General features: G+C 47.8%; 1 protein-coding gene across 5 annotated transcripts in view; it reads left to right on the top strand.

The window, feature by feature from the left end:
- Positions 1-10,629, top strand: part of GLI3 (GLI family zinc finger 3) — a 318,105-nt gene extending 307,476 nt beyond the window's left edge. For all 5 annotated transcript variants that reach the window (XM_027539184.1, XM_027539181.1, XM_027539182.1 and 2 more), the window contains 2 exons: positions 3,697-4,024; positions 4,978-10,629. In XM_027539184.1, coding sequence (XP_027394985.1) covers positions 3,697-4,024; positions 4,978-7,310 — 2,661 coding nt within the window. In that variant the 3' untranslated portion in view covers positions 7,311-10,629. The remainder of the gene's footprint in view (positions 1-3,696; positions 4,025-4,977) is intronic.
- Positions 10,630-17,548: the final 6,919 nt, after the last annotated feature.

The following is a 17,548-nucleotide window of genomic DNA, read 5'->3' as shown; positions in this document are numbered from 1 at the left end:
TGACAAATGTCATCGACAAAAATCTTAGTTTGATGACAAATAGGACACATGGATTAAGCTATTGCTGCAGCTTCTTTCAGACTTCGCTTGGTGATTTTTGCCTTACGCATGGGCCAGAATAAAACAGCTAAAATTTTCCCAAAGACAAAATGAAAAGAGTAGCAGAGGAGATTTAGTTCATCTGTATTTGGCATATGTATAATGGAGTCAGCTCTGTGTTTTGGGTTCTAGTCTGTCCACTCTTTGGATGTGAAAGAAATACACTAGATGAGTCACGTGCTTAGACTTCCACATGCATGGGAATGATCAGGCAGGCAGATTTCTACTCAGTGTAAGGAATCATTTGCATAAAATTAGAAAAGTCCAGGAATTAGATGGACATCCTGTGAATTCCTGAGTGATGTCATGTGTAGCCAGTATGTATGGGCACGAACTAATACGCATATGACTTAATTGCATTTTAGTGACTAACTGAGTTTGTCTTTAAACTCTTAAGAGTCTTAGCAAGTGACATTAGGTCTAGCCAAAAATCATGCAAATAAGCTATCGTATCGTTATTTCCCTGTGGATAGCTGTACTTTGCTTTTTATAACTGATCCCTATACGTTTAAATTAATCAGTTCATAAATGGTGTTTTATATACTTTTGTGGGAGGAGTATTTATCAGTTTCCTAAAATAAAGTCACCTGTATAAAAACTATGCAAAATATTTAACCGTTTATCCTTAATGTTTACTGAAACAAAGAAAGTGAATCCATGGTCTCCTAAATAATGTCATTGAAAGACAATGATTTATATTTTTAGGACATCCTGTGAGCTCAGGGAGAAGGCAGTGGCACCCCACTCCAGTACTCTTGCCTGGAAAATCCCATGGACAGAGGAGCCTGGTAGGCTGCAGTCCATGGGGTCGAGAAGAGTTGGACACGACTGAGCGACTTCACTTTCACTTTTCACTTTCATGCATTGGAGAAGGAAATGGCAACCCACTCCAGTGTTCTTGCCTGGAGAATCCCAGGGACGGGGGAGCCTGGTGGGCTGCCGTCTATGGGGTCACACAGAGTCGGACACGACTGAAGCGACTTAGCAGCAGCAGCAGCAGTGAGCTCAGAGTCCCTGGTACCTTTTATGTACATCCTTAGCAAAAAAGAAGGAAAGAAAGAAAAGTTATCACTTCTCCAAACACTCATTATTTAAAAAGAAAATTAGTAGAAATAAAAACGTACAGCGATTTTGCTCAGTGACATCTGAGATGCTCCAAGATGTGAAATATTTTATGAGATATAGATATATTGATATAGAAATAAACTGCTAGAAAGAGATTTCAGGATATTGAGACTAGGCCCCATATTTTACAGGTGTGGAAACAGGCTCAGTGAGGTTAATAAATTAATCAAATTTCCACAGGGGACTTTTTTATGTACATGTGCTCACACGTGTAAATGAGTAGGTATCTTCATAGACGTAGTTATTGAAGCATGTGAGATATACATTTCTAATATTCTTTCTTTAAAAACTTGTCTTTGATTTGTTCATCACGCTATAAATTAAATTCTTTCTTCTTTTTTTCTGATTACTCCAACATCTCTTCTGTGTAATGCTCCTAAATGTCTTGTTCTCACTTCCTAAGGACAGTGGGTAATAAGGTGAGGGAATTTTGGCTTCTCTGCTCTCTTTGTTTTGTTTTCATTTTAACATATAGCTTTTTATTTATTTTCTTTAGTCTTTGTCCTTTGTGATATCTTTGGTAGTGAACATTGCCCAGATATGTTTCCAACATAGAAGCAATGTGTTTTGAACATTCAGCATGTGAAAACGTGGAGTTAGATGTTGAAATTCATTGTTCTATTTGTCTAGGATTCCATAATAAATCACACTGGGGCCGACCAAGCAGATGTTCTCAAAGACCATTTAATTGTCATGTTGACTAGTATAAATTTATTCTTGGACCAGACGGGCACCACCTTCTTAGGGCAAGAACTGGATATACTTGTTGGCAATCTAACCTGTATTGAACTGTCGGGGTCCTTTAAGGATTTTCTAATTGTAGATGCATGAGAGCCTTCTTCCAGGCCCTGTGGAAACGTGAGTCTGCACTCTTCCACAGGGAAGTGTGTGTACATTCACACAGATTCACACACACACATACTGATTTGACAGTCTGAGAGGAAAAGTCATTCAAAGCCCTGGATGATCTAAGTTCTCTGCAAAGGAGCAGGTGGTCTGACCCTTCAGTGCTCGGCAGAAGCAAAAATAAGCCAGGCTTCATGCATTCATGATCACATTTGTGCATCTTATTTTTCTCTGCTTGGTTGCCCAGGACACACTTAGTGTACCATGTGGTGCTCACTTAGAAAGTGTTCATTTACTTGGGTGTGTGTACTGTGGTCTCAGGAAAAGTGTGACAAGTTCCACGGAAATGACCTGTGTCCAGAGCCCCTTCTGACAGCACTGTGGTTACACCTGAGACCATAGCCGTGTGTACCAGAGTGTGTGTAGTTATCTCTCCTTGCTCACGGGCTGCTGTCAGACTCTAGTTGCTAGGTAACACCAGAGAGAGTGCTATAGAGGAACAGAAGTGAGGCCAGGAGTCTAGGTCATCACACTGTTCGCTTTGTAACTTTGGGCAGTCACTGAACTTCTCTGAACATCACTTTTCTTATCTCTATGAAAAGGATGCAGCTGTTTGTCCACCGGGAAAGCACTGGAATTTCAGATGGGCCAGGGCCAGGTTGTGCGGACCGCTCAGTGCAAGCCAGAGTGCTCCCAAACGTAGACACAATGAGCTGTCCCCATGGTCAGAGGGGCCCCTGGAAGAGGGGTCTTTCCCTGAGAACCTAGTGGACTAAACTAAGTTCTCAAGAGTTGCAGAATTGGCTTGCCAAGTCCACTTGGCTGGGGTTAGGGAAACCTGGCTTGATTCTCCTAGTGCAAGGCCAGGTGCACACTGGGGACTGGAAGACGCCTGTGACTTCCCCAGAGACTCCTTTCTGTCTATGGCAGAAACTACGTGACTGAAGTCTTCCCTCCTACAACTGCTTTTACATATATCCCCCTACTTGGAGTTTTACAAAGCAAGAAAATGTAGAAGGAATGGACAGAGATTATAGAGCTTGGGGAACCAACCCTGAACCATAAAGAGGGACTGGTTGGAGGGGAGGTAACATGTGTTCCTGGCATATATATCCTGAGGACTAAAGCATGTATACTAATAACCACTAATAATCTCCAAGCCAACTAATTATCCTATTATCCAGGTCTTTTTGAACTGTGTGTGCTTTCAGGGCTTCACTCCTAATTTCCACAACAATCCTTAGGATAAATAAATTGTCCCCATTTTCTGGATAAGGAAACTGAGGTTTAGAGTGGCTAAGTAATTTGCCCAAAGGCTCAAGTCATGGAGGTGGGGTGGGAACTGAGGAAATGTGACACAGAGTTGGCATCGGGCGAGGGATTCCATGGCTGCTACATCACACCTGGCTCCCCCTGCTGTCCATTGCCCTCCATGGTGCATCTGCCTGCTGGCCCATCCATCATCACTGAGCTCAAGGGAAGCCACCTCCATTCACTAGAAAATAGTTCTTCTCATCCCACCCACTGAGAATCCCGCAGGCCTTGATCTGCGTGATTGCTCATTGTCTGCTCCCTGGCCTTGATCATCTAGGTAACATTTATTTCCTTTTCTTCTTGACCCCACAGACATCTCAGCCAAGCCCTGGTGGTCAGTCTTCATGCAGCAGCCAACAGTCCCCCATCAGCAACTATTCCAACAGTGGGCTCGAGCTTCCTCTGACCGATGGAGGTGGTGTGGGCGACCTCAGTGCCATCGATGAAACCCCAATCATGGACTCGACCATTTCCACTGCAACCACAGCCCTCGCTTTGCAAGCCCGGAGGAACCCAGCAGGGACCAAATGGATGGAGCACGTCAAACTAGAAAGGCTCAAACAAGTGAATGGAATGCTTCCACGACTGAACCCCATTCTACCCCCTAAAGCCCCTGCAGTCTCTCCTCTCATAGGAAACGGTGAGTGCCAGCCAGACCTCATGTCTGCTCAGGGTTTTCTGTTCTTTCGGAGGCAGCCAGAGCACTGTGCAGACCCAGGTCCTTGGGTTTTCTGTTTGCTTGTTTCCCCATCAGCAGTAAAATGAGGCTGGAACTATGCATATTAGTGTTACCTCTCTGGAGAACCCATATTTTATTGGATATATAAATATATATATATATAGATATAGATATAGGGCAGGGGGGGAACCAATGAACTTTGTTGGCCAACCCAATAAAAGCAGACAGTAAGAAGATAATACTGGAATGAAAAGTAAAACTGCACGTGACTCATATTTGTGAAATCATCATTCTTAGATCAGAGTAAGGAAATCTTAGCTGCAGAGGCATCCAGAGTTAGCCCCTGCCTCTGATTTCCACAGTCTACAGCCAGCAGGTAAACAGTCACTTTGACCAGTGTTGGCCCAATTCAGAGAAAGGGAAGCCACTTCTGCCAGTCAGCCCCTAGTCGCTTTGTGTTTCTGAGATTACACTCAGTACCTGGAGCAGAGCCCAGGTGTGAACTCCCCCACCCCAGCAACTCGGGTGCCTTACACCTGCATAGGATGTCGGAGGAAGCCCTGAGAATGGGTATGAGACCCTCAGAATGCCTTCTGCCCTTGGATTTCCTGTAACTTGAGCGCTGTATCTATACCCTGTGGTTCTTCACTTTGCCCTTGCACTACACCTGCGAAGGAGCTTAACTCATCCAGGGAGTTGTTACTGCTTTGTTTAAGCCAGGGAATCCACCACTGCAGCCTGCCACCTGCTCACCCACCCCCTTACTTCATCACTGGCCCTTCGACATTGCAGGGCAGGGGTGGGTCACCGTGACCAGACTGGTCATGGTTTGGTTTGGTTTGGTTTGGTTTCGGGCCCCAGAACCTGTGTTGTCATCCCGAGGTAAACCCGTGTCTCCCACGCTGTCTCTGCAGGCACGCAGCCCAGTACCAGCTGCAGTCTGGGCGGGCCCATGCCCCTCCTCCCGAACAGAAGCGACCTGTCTGGGGTGGACATCACCATGTTGAACATGCTCAACCGGAGGGACAGCAGCACCAGCACCGTCAGCTCCGCCTACCTGAGCAGCCGCCGCTCCTCTGGCATCTCGCCCTGCTTCTCCAGCCGCCGGTCCAGCGAGGCGTCCCAGGCCGAGGGGCGACCCCAGAACGTGAGCGTGGCCGACTCTTACGACCCCATCTCCACCGACGCCTCTCGCAGGTCCAGCGAGGCCAGCCAGGGCGACGGTCTGCCCAGCCTGCTCAGCCTCACTCCCGCCCAGCAGTACCGCCTGAAAGCCAAGTACGCTGCCGCCACGGGCGGCCCCCCGCCCACCCCGCTGCCCAACATGGAGAGGATGAGCCTCAAGACCCGGATGGCCCTGTTGGGAGATGGCAGGGAGCCGGCGGGGACCCTGCCTCCCGTGCATCCTCCTCGGAGATGCAGCGACGGCGGGGCCCACGGTTACAGCCGGCGCCCACTGCTGCCCCAGGATGCGCTGGGCAACGGCGTGAGAAGAGCCAGCGACCCGGTGAGGACGGTTTCGGAGAGCCTCTCTCTGCCCCGGGTACAGCGGTTCAACAGCCTTAACAGCTTCAACCCTCCGGTGTTGCCTCCATCCCTGGAAAAGCGCAACCTCGTGCTTCAGAACTACACGCGGCCCGATGGGGGCCAGGCCCGCCACTTCCACTCCTCTCCCTGTCCCCCGAGCATCACTGAGAATGTCACCCTGGAGTCCCTGACCATGGACGCCGACGTGAGCCTGAACGATGAGGACCTCCTGCCTGATGACGTGGTGCAGTATTTAAATTCCCAGAACCCAGCCGGGTATGAGCAGCACTTCCCAGGCACCTTCTCTGATGACAGCAAAGTGCCCCATGGCTTAGGGAGTGGACCCGGGGACTTTGACCCACTGGGGCTGCCCGACAGCCACGCCAGCCACACCGGCAGCCAGCAGTACCGCAGCCTGGAGCAGCCCTGCCCCGATGCCAGTAAATCCGACCTGCCCATTCAGTGGAACGAAGTCAGCTCCGGCAGCGCGGACCTGTCCTCCTCCAAGCTGAAATGTGGCCAGCGGTCCATGGGGCAGCAGGCCCGGGCCTTCGGGTCGTACAGCCACATGGGTGTTCACCCACAGAATCCATTGAGGAGTGGGGCTGGCCCAGCTGGGGGGTATCCGACCCTTGGGGAGCATGCCAGCTCCTTCGGGGGCCCGGAACACTTAGTGAGCCACGGTGGCGGAGCTGGCACCAATGGGAATGCCTTCCATGAACCACCCTATAAGGCCCAGCAGTATGGGAACTGCCTCAACAGGCAGCCTGGTGCCCCCACCTTACTCGATGGGGCCTGTGGCCCTGGGATCCAGGCGGCAAAGCTGAAAAGCATCACCATGCAAGGGAGCGGGAGCCATCTGGATTTTGGCCTGTCGGTGGTGCCGAATGAGTCAACCGGCAGCACGGTGAATGGCATACCCACCCCAGACCCCACAGGACAGGGGTACCTGGCTCAGCAGCTCCTCGGTGACAGCACACACACCCAGGGGGCAGGCCGCTCCGGGCAGAACCTGCTGGGGCAGGCTAGTGCTACCTCACACATCTATCAAGGGCCGGAGAGCAGCCTGCCCGGGCCTCCCAGCATCAGCGTGCAGCCGCCAAACGTGGCAGCCGTCAGGGGCTACCAGCCATGTGTTGGCTACGGGGGCAGCCGGCGCCAGGCTGGGCCGAGGGGTGGTCTCGCTCTGCAGCCAGGACAGTTTAGTGACCCGAGTCAGACCTGCAGGGTGAATGGCATCAAGATGGAGATGCCAGGACAGCCCCATCAGCTCTGTTCGAATGTGCAGAGTTACTCTGGTCAGTTCTATGACCAAACTGTTGGCTTCGGTCAGCAAGACATGAAAACTGGTTCCTTCTCCATGTCAGAAGCCAACTGCCTGCTCCAGGGGGCCGGCGCCGAAAACTCTGAATTACTCTCCCCAGGTGCTAACCAGGTGACAAGCACAGTTGACAGCCTCGACAGCCATGACCTGGAAGGGGTGCAGATTGATTTCGACGCTATCATAGACGACGGGGACCACGCCAGCCTGATGTCAGGAGCCCTGAGCCCAAGCATTATTCAGAACCTTTCTCATAGCTCCTCCCGACTCACCACGCCGCGAGCCGCCCTTCCGTTCCCGCCTCTGTCTTTGAGCACCACCAACATGGCAATCGGGGACATGAGCTCTCTGCTGACCTCCCTCGCGGAAGAAAGCAAATTCCTTGCGGTTATGCAGTAAGCATTAGGGGAAAAAAACGACTGCCAAGAGACCTGAAACTTTAGGAGTTTAAAAGATTAAATTGACCCTTTTTTGTTTGGCTGAGTTTTTTTAGTTCTGTATGTATTTTAGCGATCTCATCTCACCTAACTGGGATGTGTTTCAAGTATATTCCTTTTATGGAAAAGGACTCTGAAAAACCCTAAAGTATTCTAGGGAGAAACTGTCTTCCATTTCAGTTTTGAATCAGTATTGTTACACTCAAAACATCCTCTTAAAAAAAAAAAGAAAACTGTAAGCCTATTCCTCCCTCCCCCTTCTTTTTTTTAGTAAACCGGTGTAAATGGTGATGTGCGCGTTCTTTCTTTTCAGAGAGAGGGCAAGTGAAAGGATTTGACGTGTCTCTCCGTTATTCCAAGGAACTAGGAAGTTGGTGTGCTTGTGACTAAGGGGTTACACGTCCAGCGTTTTTCCATTTTCCTTTACATATGCTCAATGTTTGTTTTTGTGTTTTGTTTCTTTTGTTTTTGAATTCCCACACTGGGCTCAGGAGTCGGAAGTTGGAGAGTGAGTTTGGGAATCTCTTGTGGGTGTACTGTAGCCGAGGTAACAGGCTTTTGAGAAGCTCCCAACCCCCGTTCAGTTTGGGGAATGCTTCAGACAGATACACACAAGTGGAAATTCAGGGCTCCTGTGCAGAGGAGATACAACTTTGCCCACAGTTGGGGGTTAAAATCCTTCCTGTCCATACGTGTGCTGGACAGGAAGGTGGGCACATCTATATGTCAGTTCTCAGTTATCGACCCTGCCTCCCCTCTCTGTCTGTCCAGGAGTGTTCAGCGCTGTTCCAGGGGGAGACAGGGAGGAGTGTTGGGCGACGCCCACACACACTGTTACTTCCATCTGTTCTGGTAAGAAGGTAGATATGTTATAGATTAAAGCTATTGCATAGAATTTGGGAAATATTTGTGGGTTGGCATATGATTAGTTCCATCTCTCGCCCCATTTTCATAGATAACAGAGTAACTGAGAATTGATTATATCTAGTTTTGAGTATATAGGTACTTAATCCCACAGCTGGCTATGTTATCAACAATATATTAATTCCACTATAGCAAAAGAGTATTTCTATTCTAAGTGCCCTATTTTAGGGGACTCATGAAATTTGGTTGTAAAAGAAAAGCTCATAGACCAAGATATTTGGAATAAATTGCTTCAAACATTTTCAGTATTTAAAAACTCTAAGGGCACAGTTTCATAGCTGTGTGGATACATTCTTAACACTCTATTACATTATGCAGCCGTTTAAGAAGCTAAGTCTTCTATGCAGTTTGTCCTTAAGGTGGACTTAAGCTAGACTTTCAGATGAAAAGGTTTAAAGACTTAAAAAGTGCAGCTACTCCCCATGTGTACAGTTGCTACACATAAAAGACATACCATGTGTGCACAGGGTATGTGGACTATCCAGCATTTTACCTTTAAAAAGTATGTAAACTATGAAAATACAACATCAGCACTGCAGTCGACATGTTGTATTCTGCCCCATTCATCTTGGAGTTAGATTTATCCAAAGTGATTCATGAGTCCGTTATGTGTTTTTTCTCCTTTCTGCCATTTAAATTAGTAGTAGACAAAAATCAAATAAAAGTATGAGATAATGGAATATTAGGACCAGCTCATTTTTCTCAGGTTTATGTTCTCTTATTTGGACCAAGAATCTCACGTGGGGTAAAATTCCCCTCTGAATTTTAGACTTTTGGGACTTTAGCTGAGACAGTTGGGTTTGCTTTCAACTAGATGAAAGCAGAGGGGTATTGAGGTCCTCCCGCTGTTCCCCATGTGCAGCACCTTCTTTTAAATCAAAGGAAGCATCCCCTTTGGAACAGAGCCCCAAATCAAAAGACAAGCAGTGATCTGAGCTAGTAGAGTTGAGTCTCTATCACTCTTCAGTGGAAAAATCGAGGCCTTTTCTGTATTCTTCAAACGGGTCATGATCTGGTCACAGAATCGGCAGTCCAATTCGCTGAATCTCGTCTCTAGGTGAACTCAAAGTCCCAAGGTCCTGGTCTGAGCTCGCCTGCTCTTGTGGCTTAACCGCCTTTCTGTCTTCCTCCTCCTGCACCAAGAGCCCTTCCCCACTAGAGTCCGTGGATGTGCCCTGCATTTCTCAGTTACCGAATTTCCCAAATCACCTTCACCGTGCGTGGAAGGATGGATGGAGACTGAGATGAGCATGGTTGTCACCTTGCGCCCTTGTTTTTTCTTTTGCTTTCTGGTGATTCTTCTGGTTGTCCCCTATCTTTTTCTTTCCATACTTTGTTTTCCTTGCTCTGGCCTTCAGATTTGCAGAAGACCCACTCACCTTTCAGCTCAGTATTTGGTTTCTCTCAGTATGAAATTCTCAGAAGAATGGAGGAGAGGAGAGGTGGGAGAGGAAAGTGTCCTTTTGAATGTGATGGTCTGTTGCGATAGTCAGTGAAGAAGATCTTTTGGGGCCATTTCCAAGTGTTCTGTCTGGACGTGGATTTCTGTACACTTAGAATCTCCTGTGATGGGACCCATCCCCAGCCTCCAGTCTTCCCTCCACTTCTCTTGTCCCTTGCACTTGGGGAGATAACACCAACTCACTATGGTCATAGCCTGCTTTTTAATGCAGGCTCGGGCATGGTACTTTTGTTTAGCACCCATGTTAAACGTGTTTTTCCTTGTCAATCCATTTTGTTTTCTTCTCTAAAGAACTGATCAGACCGCCCCTGCTCTTCACACATTGGCTCACACTCTTGAGCCACAGAGTTTTGATTCTTGCGATGTATGTGCCTTATTTTATGTTAATGTCGTCGAAGCGAGGGACCAGTTGGTGTTGCCCAATCAGGGCTTGAGGCTGTGTGCTTGCCACCGGCCAAGAGGACCCGATTGTAGCAGAGTCTGAGCTGTCTCGTAACCTGACTTCCCATGTTGTTTTGAATGCATAGGAGGATGTTCTCTTCTGACAAGTTATTGTTGTGTATCCTGCAAACGTGTAAGATAAAATACAAGTTCATTGTTTTCACCTTTTTTAGATTTTTTAAAAAATAAAATGTGTAACCCTTTTTTTAAAAGAAACATGTGTAAATACATTTAAGTATTGTAGGCATAGTGTTTGGACGTGGCCGGCCCCGGGCCTTCCTCGGATCAGCCTGCAGCCTGTGCGATGCCCCCCACGCCCACCTCAAGCCCGGGGCTGCAGCGCCCCCAACAGATGGACTCTACTTCTGCTTTCACAACCACTTAGTCTTTTTATAACAAAGAAAAGGAACAATGTTTCTTACAACGTCAATAAAAAAAACTCTTTGTACTGAAATGTTTCCTAGGCGGTTTATTTAATTCATAGTTGAATGGAAAAGGGGCTTTCTTTGGAAAAATCCAGAACCTGCATTTACTCAGACCACCCCCCTGACTTACACACACACACACACACACACACACACACACACACACACACACACAAGTTTAGTCTGAGACCCAGACTCCTCATCCCTAAGATGGAGAATGAGGCAATACACTCTCCGAGTGGTGTGTGAGGAGGGGTACCTGGGAGGCATGCCAGTTGTAACGAGGGCATTTTTCTTAACTATATCTCTTGGCCAAACTCTTAAGAGGAAGGACATGAATAGGTTTAATGTCTCACAACTTGTCCCTCTTTTATATATCATCCTGTTATTCGGAGATACCCTAACACACCTTAACAGAAAATCTGACATGGTAGAAGCTTACTTTAATGTGGCTTTTAATAACTGATACCAGACAGAAATAGAAGAAATTTCTCTCACTTGTCTTTTCTCACGATCATTATAAAAGACTTCAAGAAGGTCTCTTCCTCTTTCTCAGTAGCATCAGGTGTCTTTTGAATTACCAGGCGAAGGCACTGGTTGTTGTTGGGAAGGACAGGTGATCCTGGTTGTCAGTATCGTGGGGCTACAGGATGGGTGAACCTTCACGCACATATGCACAGAGGCACAAACACACACACACACTCACCTGTCCCAGGGAACCGCTTGTCCCGTGGGTGGTGAATATATCACTCCCTGACCTCTAGCAGCAATTTTCCAGTCATAAGGATGCTTCACTCTTTCCTCATTCACAAAGGAGAATTTCCTCTCATAAATTCAAAATTCTTTGCTCTCATAACTAGATCCTTCACATAAAGTGTCCAAATGTGTCCAGAAAAAAATAAGGGAAAAAACAGGAACTTATGTCCTTTCTTAGGTTTAAATTGTCTTCTCACAAAGATGCATGCCATGTAGTAAGTCAAAATAAAATGAATCAGAGAAATGAGGCTAACAAAAAGGAAAAGTTGGAAAAGAGATATTCCCAGAAATGAGGCGCATGACAAACTCCTGTAAGTTTGTGTGAACAGGATGCAGGTACCACTAACAGCTTTGTTTAAAAGACTCCTCCTGTCAAGGAGATGTGAAGGAGGCAGTTTGAGGTAAAATAGCAGAGCTGCAATCCATTTGGTATTTCATAAAGATTTATATTAAGTAAGTTTGGTTCAAAGATGTTATGTATTATCCAGATAAGACTATGACAGGAGAATGCTAGTATAAGATGGAAAATTTAACCAAGTGCCAAAACGTCTTATTCATCCCTTTTTCCTCCATGACTTTCTCTATTTTCTTGGCAGTTTTTCCCCTTTGGTTAGTAAAAAAAATTGCAACTGAGTAAGTTTGAAAATCAAATTTGCTTTATTAAACTGTTCATGAATGGAGCAGCGTTTCATCTAGGAAGCAGAGAAAGACTCCAAGGCTTTGTGCAAAATGGAAGGCTTTTATGGAGAAAAGAGTGGGACAGGAAAGTCATTCATAAGAGAAAAATGAAAGTTCATTGGAGGGAAGTCAGAGTTTGGGTAATGAAGGCTCCTCATTGGCTGAGCTGTATGTCCATCACCTGGGTTTGTTGATGGGCAGGAAGAAGATCTGCCTACTTTCTATCGGTGTAGTAAGGTTGTTGTACCTCCTGTCTGGAAGTACAAGGCAGTCTCTTCCTGTTGGGATCTGTGATTGATGTTTTCACCTTTGGAGTAACTGACAAGAAGCGGTAGCCTTCGCTCTTCCAATTTTTGTTGGGGTTTCGTTTTTATTAATTTTCACAGGCCTTACTTTATAGTATATTTACTATTCCAAAAACAACCTGAGCTCATATCTCCTTTAATGTTAGCTTCCTTAAATTTTCATTTTGCCAACCTACACCTAGTTTATGCCTTCTCCACCTAGTTATCCAAACTCCTTATTATTTTTAAGAATAGTAAGAGAATCTAAAATAGAATCTGGTTTTAGGCTTCTTTTTTCTTTCCATACATTTTTTTGACCCATACTCACCCAGCAGGGGCATGGAATCTTAGGTTCCACGCATTTTCTCACCTGTCCCTGAATCTTCTGCTGCCTCTCTTGCTGCATCCAACCTTCCTCAAGGCCCAGTGGTAGGTTAGGATGGTCTCTGCCCTCATAGAACTTCTTATAGGTTATCTGGGGGTGTTAGACAAGAGTTATATTAATTCAACAGCACTGCCTGTATGTCTAATATCCCATTCAGAATCCTTGATAGGAACTAGAGATGGAAAGATGTATAAAGCTGTGGGTCCATAGGCTTGTATAGCAGCGGGAGGGACAGACACGTAACCACAGAATACAACAGTGTGCCGTAATAAAAGACATTCAGGGGCAGGTTCAGTTTGGGGCATTATCCAACTGAAGTCCTGATAGCAGGGCTTCTCAACCTTGATATTATTGACATATGGGGCCAGATATTCTTTATAGTGGGGGGTGTATGGCATGTTCTGTAGGATGCGTAGTGACTAGTTGCCAGTACCACCCTACAAGTTGTAACACTCAAAAATGTGTCTGAACACAACTACATGTCCCTTGGACATAAAATTGTTCCATATTGAGATGCTCTAGTTTAAGTAGTGAAAATACAAGGAGAGACATACCATAGACAGGCGCCCAGAAGAAAGATTCAAGTGTAGACTCGGACTCGGGAGTCTTTGGCACACAGGGGACAGAAGAAGCAAAGAGTGAAGCACCAGTAACAGGCACAGGTATAGAATGAGAGGAAGACTACGAACTGAACCCCAAGGAACACTGGTCCCATGGACCAAGAGCTGGAGGGCTCAGGTGAGGCAGGCTCAACAGAGAAGGAGAAGCAGGAGAGACTGCGTGCTCTCGAAACAGGGAGATGCTTTCCGGGAGGCCGAGATTGTAGAGTGCAATGTGTAGACCTGGAAAAACGTGAGCTGAAAAATACCCATTATAAGAGTCAGGAGACGCTGGAGAGTGTGGGGGAGCATTTACCATTGGGGTGGTGAGAACAGATATGCATTCGTGACAGTTAAGAAACCAATGACGCATGATGAAGGGGAATGTGGGGACTTCTTTCAAGTAGCCTGTGCTATGTCACCATCCCAGACGCCATCAGAGTGAGACACATATGGTTCCATGTTCTCACGAAGAAAAAGCAAGCAGTGAAGCTACGGCATGATGCTTCCTATCCGCTAAGAGACACGTTCCAGTCTGAGGTGTTACGGTCACCTCAGAGAATGTGAAATACATTATTTCCAAGGGAAAGAGGCTGGAAAGGTAAAAAATCGTATTTTCTTGTGGTGGTTGTCCTTACTTGCTTCCATTTTTTCCTTCTTTCTTCCCTCCCATCTTCTCTTCCTTCCTTCTTTAATAATAGAGGCTTGATCATGTTAATCACCCAATAAGAAAGAGGCAGAGGAGAGGAGGCGCTTGATGTTACAGTGGTCAGAACAAACATCATGGGGACCACCTGGATCACAGGATGGATGGATGACTGTCCTGAGAAATGGGGGATGGAGGGAAGGATGGGGACAGGTGTAGACAGATGCAAGGCATAGATATGGGAGATGGAGAGGCTGAGGGAACTCAACAGTGACTTAGACCTGTGAAGACACAGAGTGGTCTGGCTTGTGTCAGGAAGGACAGTGACCTTGAACTGGGCTTTCAGAATGTGTGGAGGGTGAGGAGGGGAGTGGAAGTCAGGGAGGAAGAGCATGAAGTTCATCCCCGCTGCTCCAGCTCCATGGGATCCAGATTAGATTGATCAGGAGTAAGACTCAACTGGGAGATTATTGTGATTTTAGGGGGGAAAGTAAGGTAGTACCTTTTGGCAGTGATGGTGGGAGGCATGTGGAAGGGAAGGGAGTGGAGGCAGTGTGCCCTTGGACCCACACAAGGACGGCCCAGAGCTGCTGCGTCTTAGGGAAGCAGGAGAGGGGGCAAGAAGGGGCCCCCCACAATTTTCTTCCCACCCCTCAGGAGGTGGGGTCCAGCCCAGCCCTTCAAAGGCAGAGCAAGCTCCAGGGACTAGGGATGCTGGGGCGGGGGAGGGGGTGGGCCAGGCACTGGTATCTATGGTACTTTCCATCACTGGCTCTTCACCAAGCAAGCAAGAAACTTTATGTGGAATTTCTAGTCAGTGGTGCATAGAGGTTTTATGTTGTATTTTTTTTTCAATTACAGGACTATTTTAATAAAGCAACTGTGCTTCCTAGCTCTTACCTCCACTTCCCGCCTGCCATAGCTCTGCAAGGCTCAGCTCACACCTCGCCTCTTGATTCTAATTTCCCTTCTGCTAGAGCCTTTTAAAGCCAGGGCTCCGTGAGAAGTGTGAGGTGGCCTGGCAAGGCCAAGCTGGAGGGAGCACTGGCAGCCCTGGAGAGCCAGCCAGCCTTGCCCCGGGCTGGCCTGTTGGGAGAGAAGCCTGCTGCTGCCCTGGTCCACAGCCACCATCGGGCTGGGGCAGCAAGCAGGGTGGATCGGCTCTGCCCTCTTCTTGAGCTGCTTCTGTGGGATCAGCCTTCTTACTCAACCTCTAGCTGAAGAAAGATTCCTCAGCTACTCCAGCTAGAAGCAGCTAAAACCCCCAGGTTGTCCCTACTTTCATAAAAGCTACAGAGTTAACACGAGAGCTTCTCATGCTGGTAGTGAAGGGGCATCACAGGTCCTCCACACCTGAACCATCTGAACCACATCCACACCTGAACCATCCCCCCAACAAAGACACATTTGGTAGTATTTGTGACCCAGTGCATCACTCCTGGTGTTCTGCTAATTCCCGGACTACCAGTTGGAGAGCTTATGAAACAGTCGTTTAGATTCTCTGAAATCAGGGGGAAGGCAGCCTGGAGAGGACCCCACAGACTGCTCTTTCTCTGCTGGGCCTGCCTCTGAGTCCCTCTGCTCCTGCAAGGACCCCTCAGGAGATGGGAAAGGGACGGCTCGCCCCTGCAAGAAACCCCACGGGGCTCCAGATCAGTGATCTTGCCCCACAGCTGTGAAGCCTCCTGCGCTCAGAAATTCTCCAGCCAATGTGATCCTCGCTTGGCAGTTGGACCGCAGCTCCTCCCAGCTGGCAGGCTCAGGCCTGCAGCCTCCAGGGCTTGTGAGGGCCAAATGCAATGCGGAGGTGTGATTCACCGAGTTCCCAGCGGCAAGGGACGCGGCCAGCTGGCAGAGGGTTACTGAACAGCCAGGCCAAGGAATTCCATCGCTGTTTGGATGGAGACAAGCAGCTAGCTACTTCACTTCTCCTCCTCCCCCGCTGAGGCATGGAGATGAAGGCTGGCCAGGACTTGGGGGGCAGAGGGAAGGAACTAGACCGCTTCACTGACTACCAAGATAAGGCTCTGTGGTAGCGTCCCCAGGGAGTCAAGGCAAGAGATTTCTGCCTTTTCATTTGAAGATGATTCTGGCACCCACCAGTGTTTCCCCAAAACACACCTAGATGCACTGCCCAGAGGTGATTTTTTAATAAGCATCAAACTTGTTGGGTAAGAAATGGAATACTGGATAACAAACAAACAAGCCCAGTGTATACTCAAATCAAGGGTTGTCTAGTCTCCTGAATAGGAGATTTCTCCCCCTGCACCTTGCTATCCCAGGCTCTCTGGGTGTCTGTTGTCTTGGTTTAGTTGCTCAGTCGTGTACGACTCTTTCATGACCCCATGGACTATAGCCTTCCAAGCTCTTCTGTCCATGGGATTGTCCAGGCAAGAATACTGGAGTGGGTTGCCATTTCCTTCACCAGAGGATCTTCCCAACCCAGAGACCAAACCTTTTGTCTCCTGTACTGGCAGGCAGATTTTTACCCCTGAGCCACCAGGAAAGCCTTCTGTGGGTGTCTACCAGTTACAAATCCATTGCACAGCCATTCTCAACCCAATTTAAGAAGCTGGCTGCTCCATGAAGCCAGACCTCTGGACACCTCCCATTTGATCTACATCCTTCCACAGATGAAGTCATGAACCATCACCATAAGGATTTCCCCTGAAGTTCATGCAAAGAACAAATCCCAAAGACCCCAACCAAGCTCCCTCCACCTAAAGCTTAGATTCCTGCATCCTCTGAATTGAGGTAACAGGTGACTGGGTAATCCTTTTTCACCCATCTGCCCTACCCGCAGGGCAAGCAAACAACACTCTCTCTCTGAGTTCCAAGGCTGTTGGGAGAAGAGCAGAATGTCCTACTGACTTTGAAGTCAGGAGATCAGGGAACAGCCTTTCCTTGGGTTGCCTTGACCCTGGGCTGTCTTCACTTGCTGTGCAGTTTTAGACGATTTAGTATCACTCTCCACTGTTTCGACTGAAAGGCCGACAGCTTCCAACACAGCGGCCTTCCAGCTTGTTGGAAAGGTGTTTTGAGGCTCTCCTAAATCAAGTGGGCTTAACATTCAGCCAAAAGGAAGGTTTTCGAAAATAAGCTGATTTCAGTCCGTCTTTGCTGGCCTTGTGCAGCCAGATTCCTGCTTCAATCAGACACAGGGTTTCCTCTTCAAGGAAGAAGTAGGAGGAGGGTGCCGGGAACGGGGCGGGGTGGGAAAGGTTGACTCCACCCCCAGCTGGTGTCTTGCTAGTGAGTTCTGGCCCTTCCCCCGGGTCGTGACTTTAGCGCAGAACCCACGAGTGAAGACTTAATCTTCCATAAGACTGGCGCCCCCCACAACTTCAGAAGGCAGCAGTCAGTTCAAGGGGGTATTGGGTCATCACCAGCACTTCTGAACGACTAGCTACAAGTTCGGGGGTTCCCGCAACCTCGCAGGTTGATAATTCTCTAGAATGACTCACAACTCTACAAAGTGCTATACTTCTGTTTACAGTTTTATTATGAAGGATGCACGTCAGGACTAGCTTGAGGACTATGAGGGTATCCTGAACGAAGAGCTTCCGTGCTCCCCATGTGTGGAGTCAGGACCTGTCACCT

The sequence above is a fragment of the Bos indicus x Bos taurus genome, chromosome 4 (assembly GCF_003369695.1).
Source record: "Bos indicus x Bos taurus breed Angus x Brahman F1 hybrid chromosome 4, Bos_hybrid_MaternalHap_v2.0, whole genome shotgun sequence".
NCBI classification, from domain to species: domain Eukaryota; kingdom Metazoa; phylum Chordata; class Mammalia; order Artiodactyla; family Bovidae; genus Bos; species Bos indicus x Bos taurus.
The sequence above is the reverse complement of the archived record's forward strand: the minus strand, read 5'-3'. Positions and strand labels throughout refer to the sequence as shown.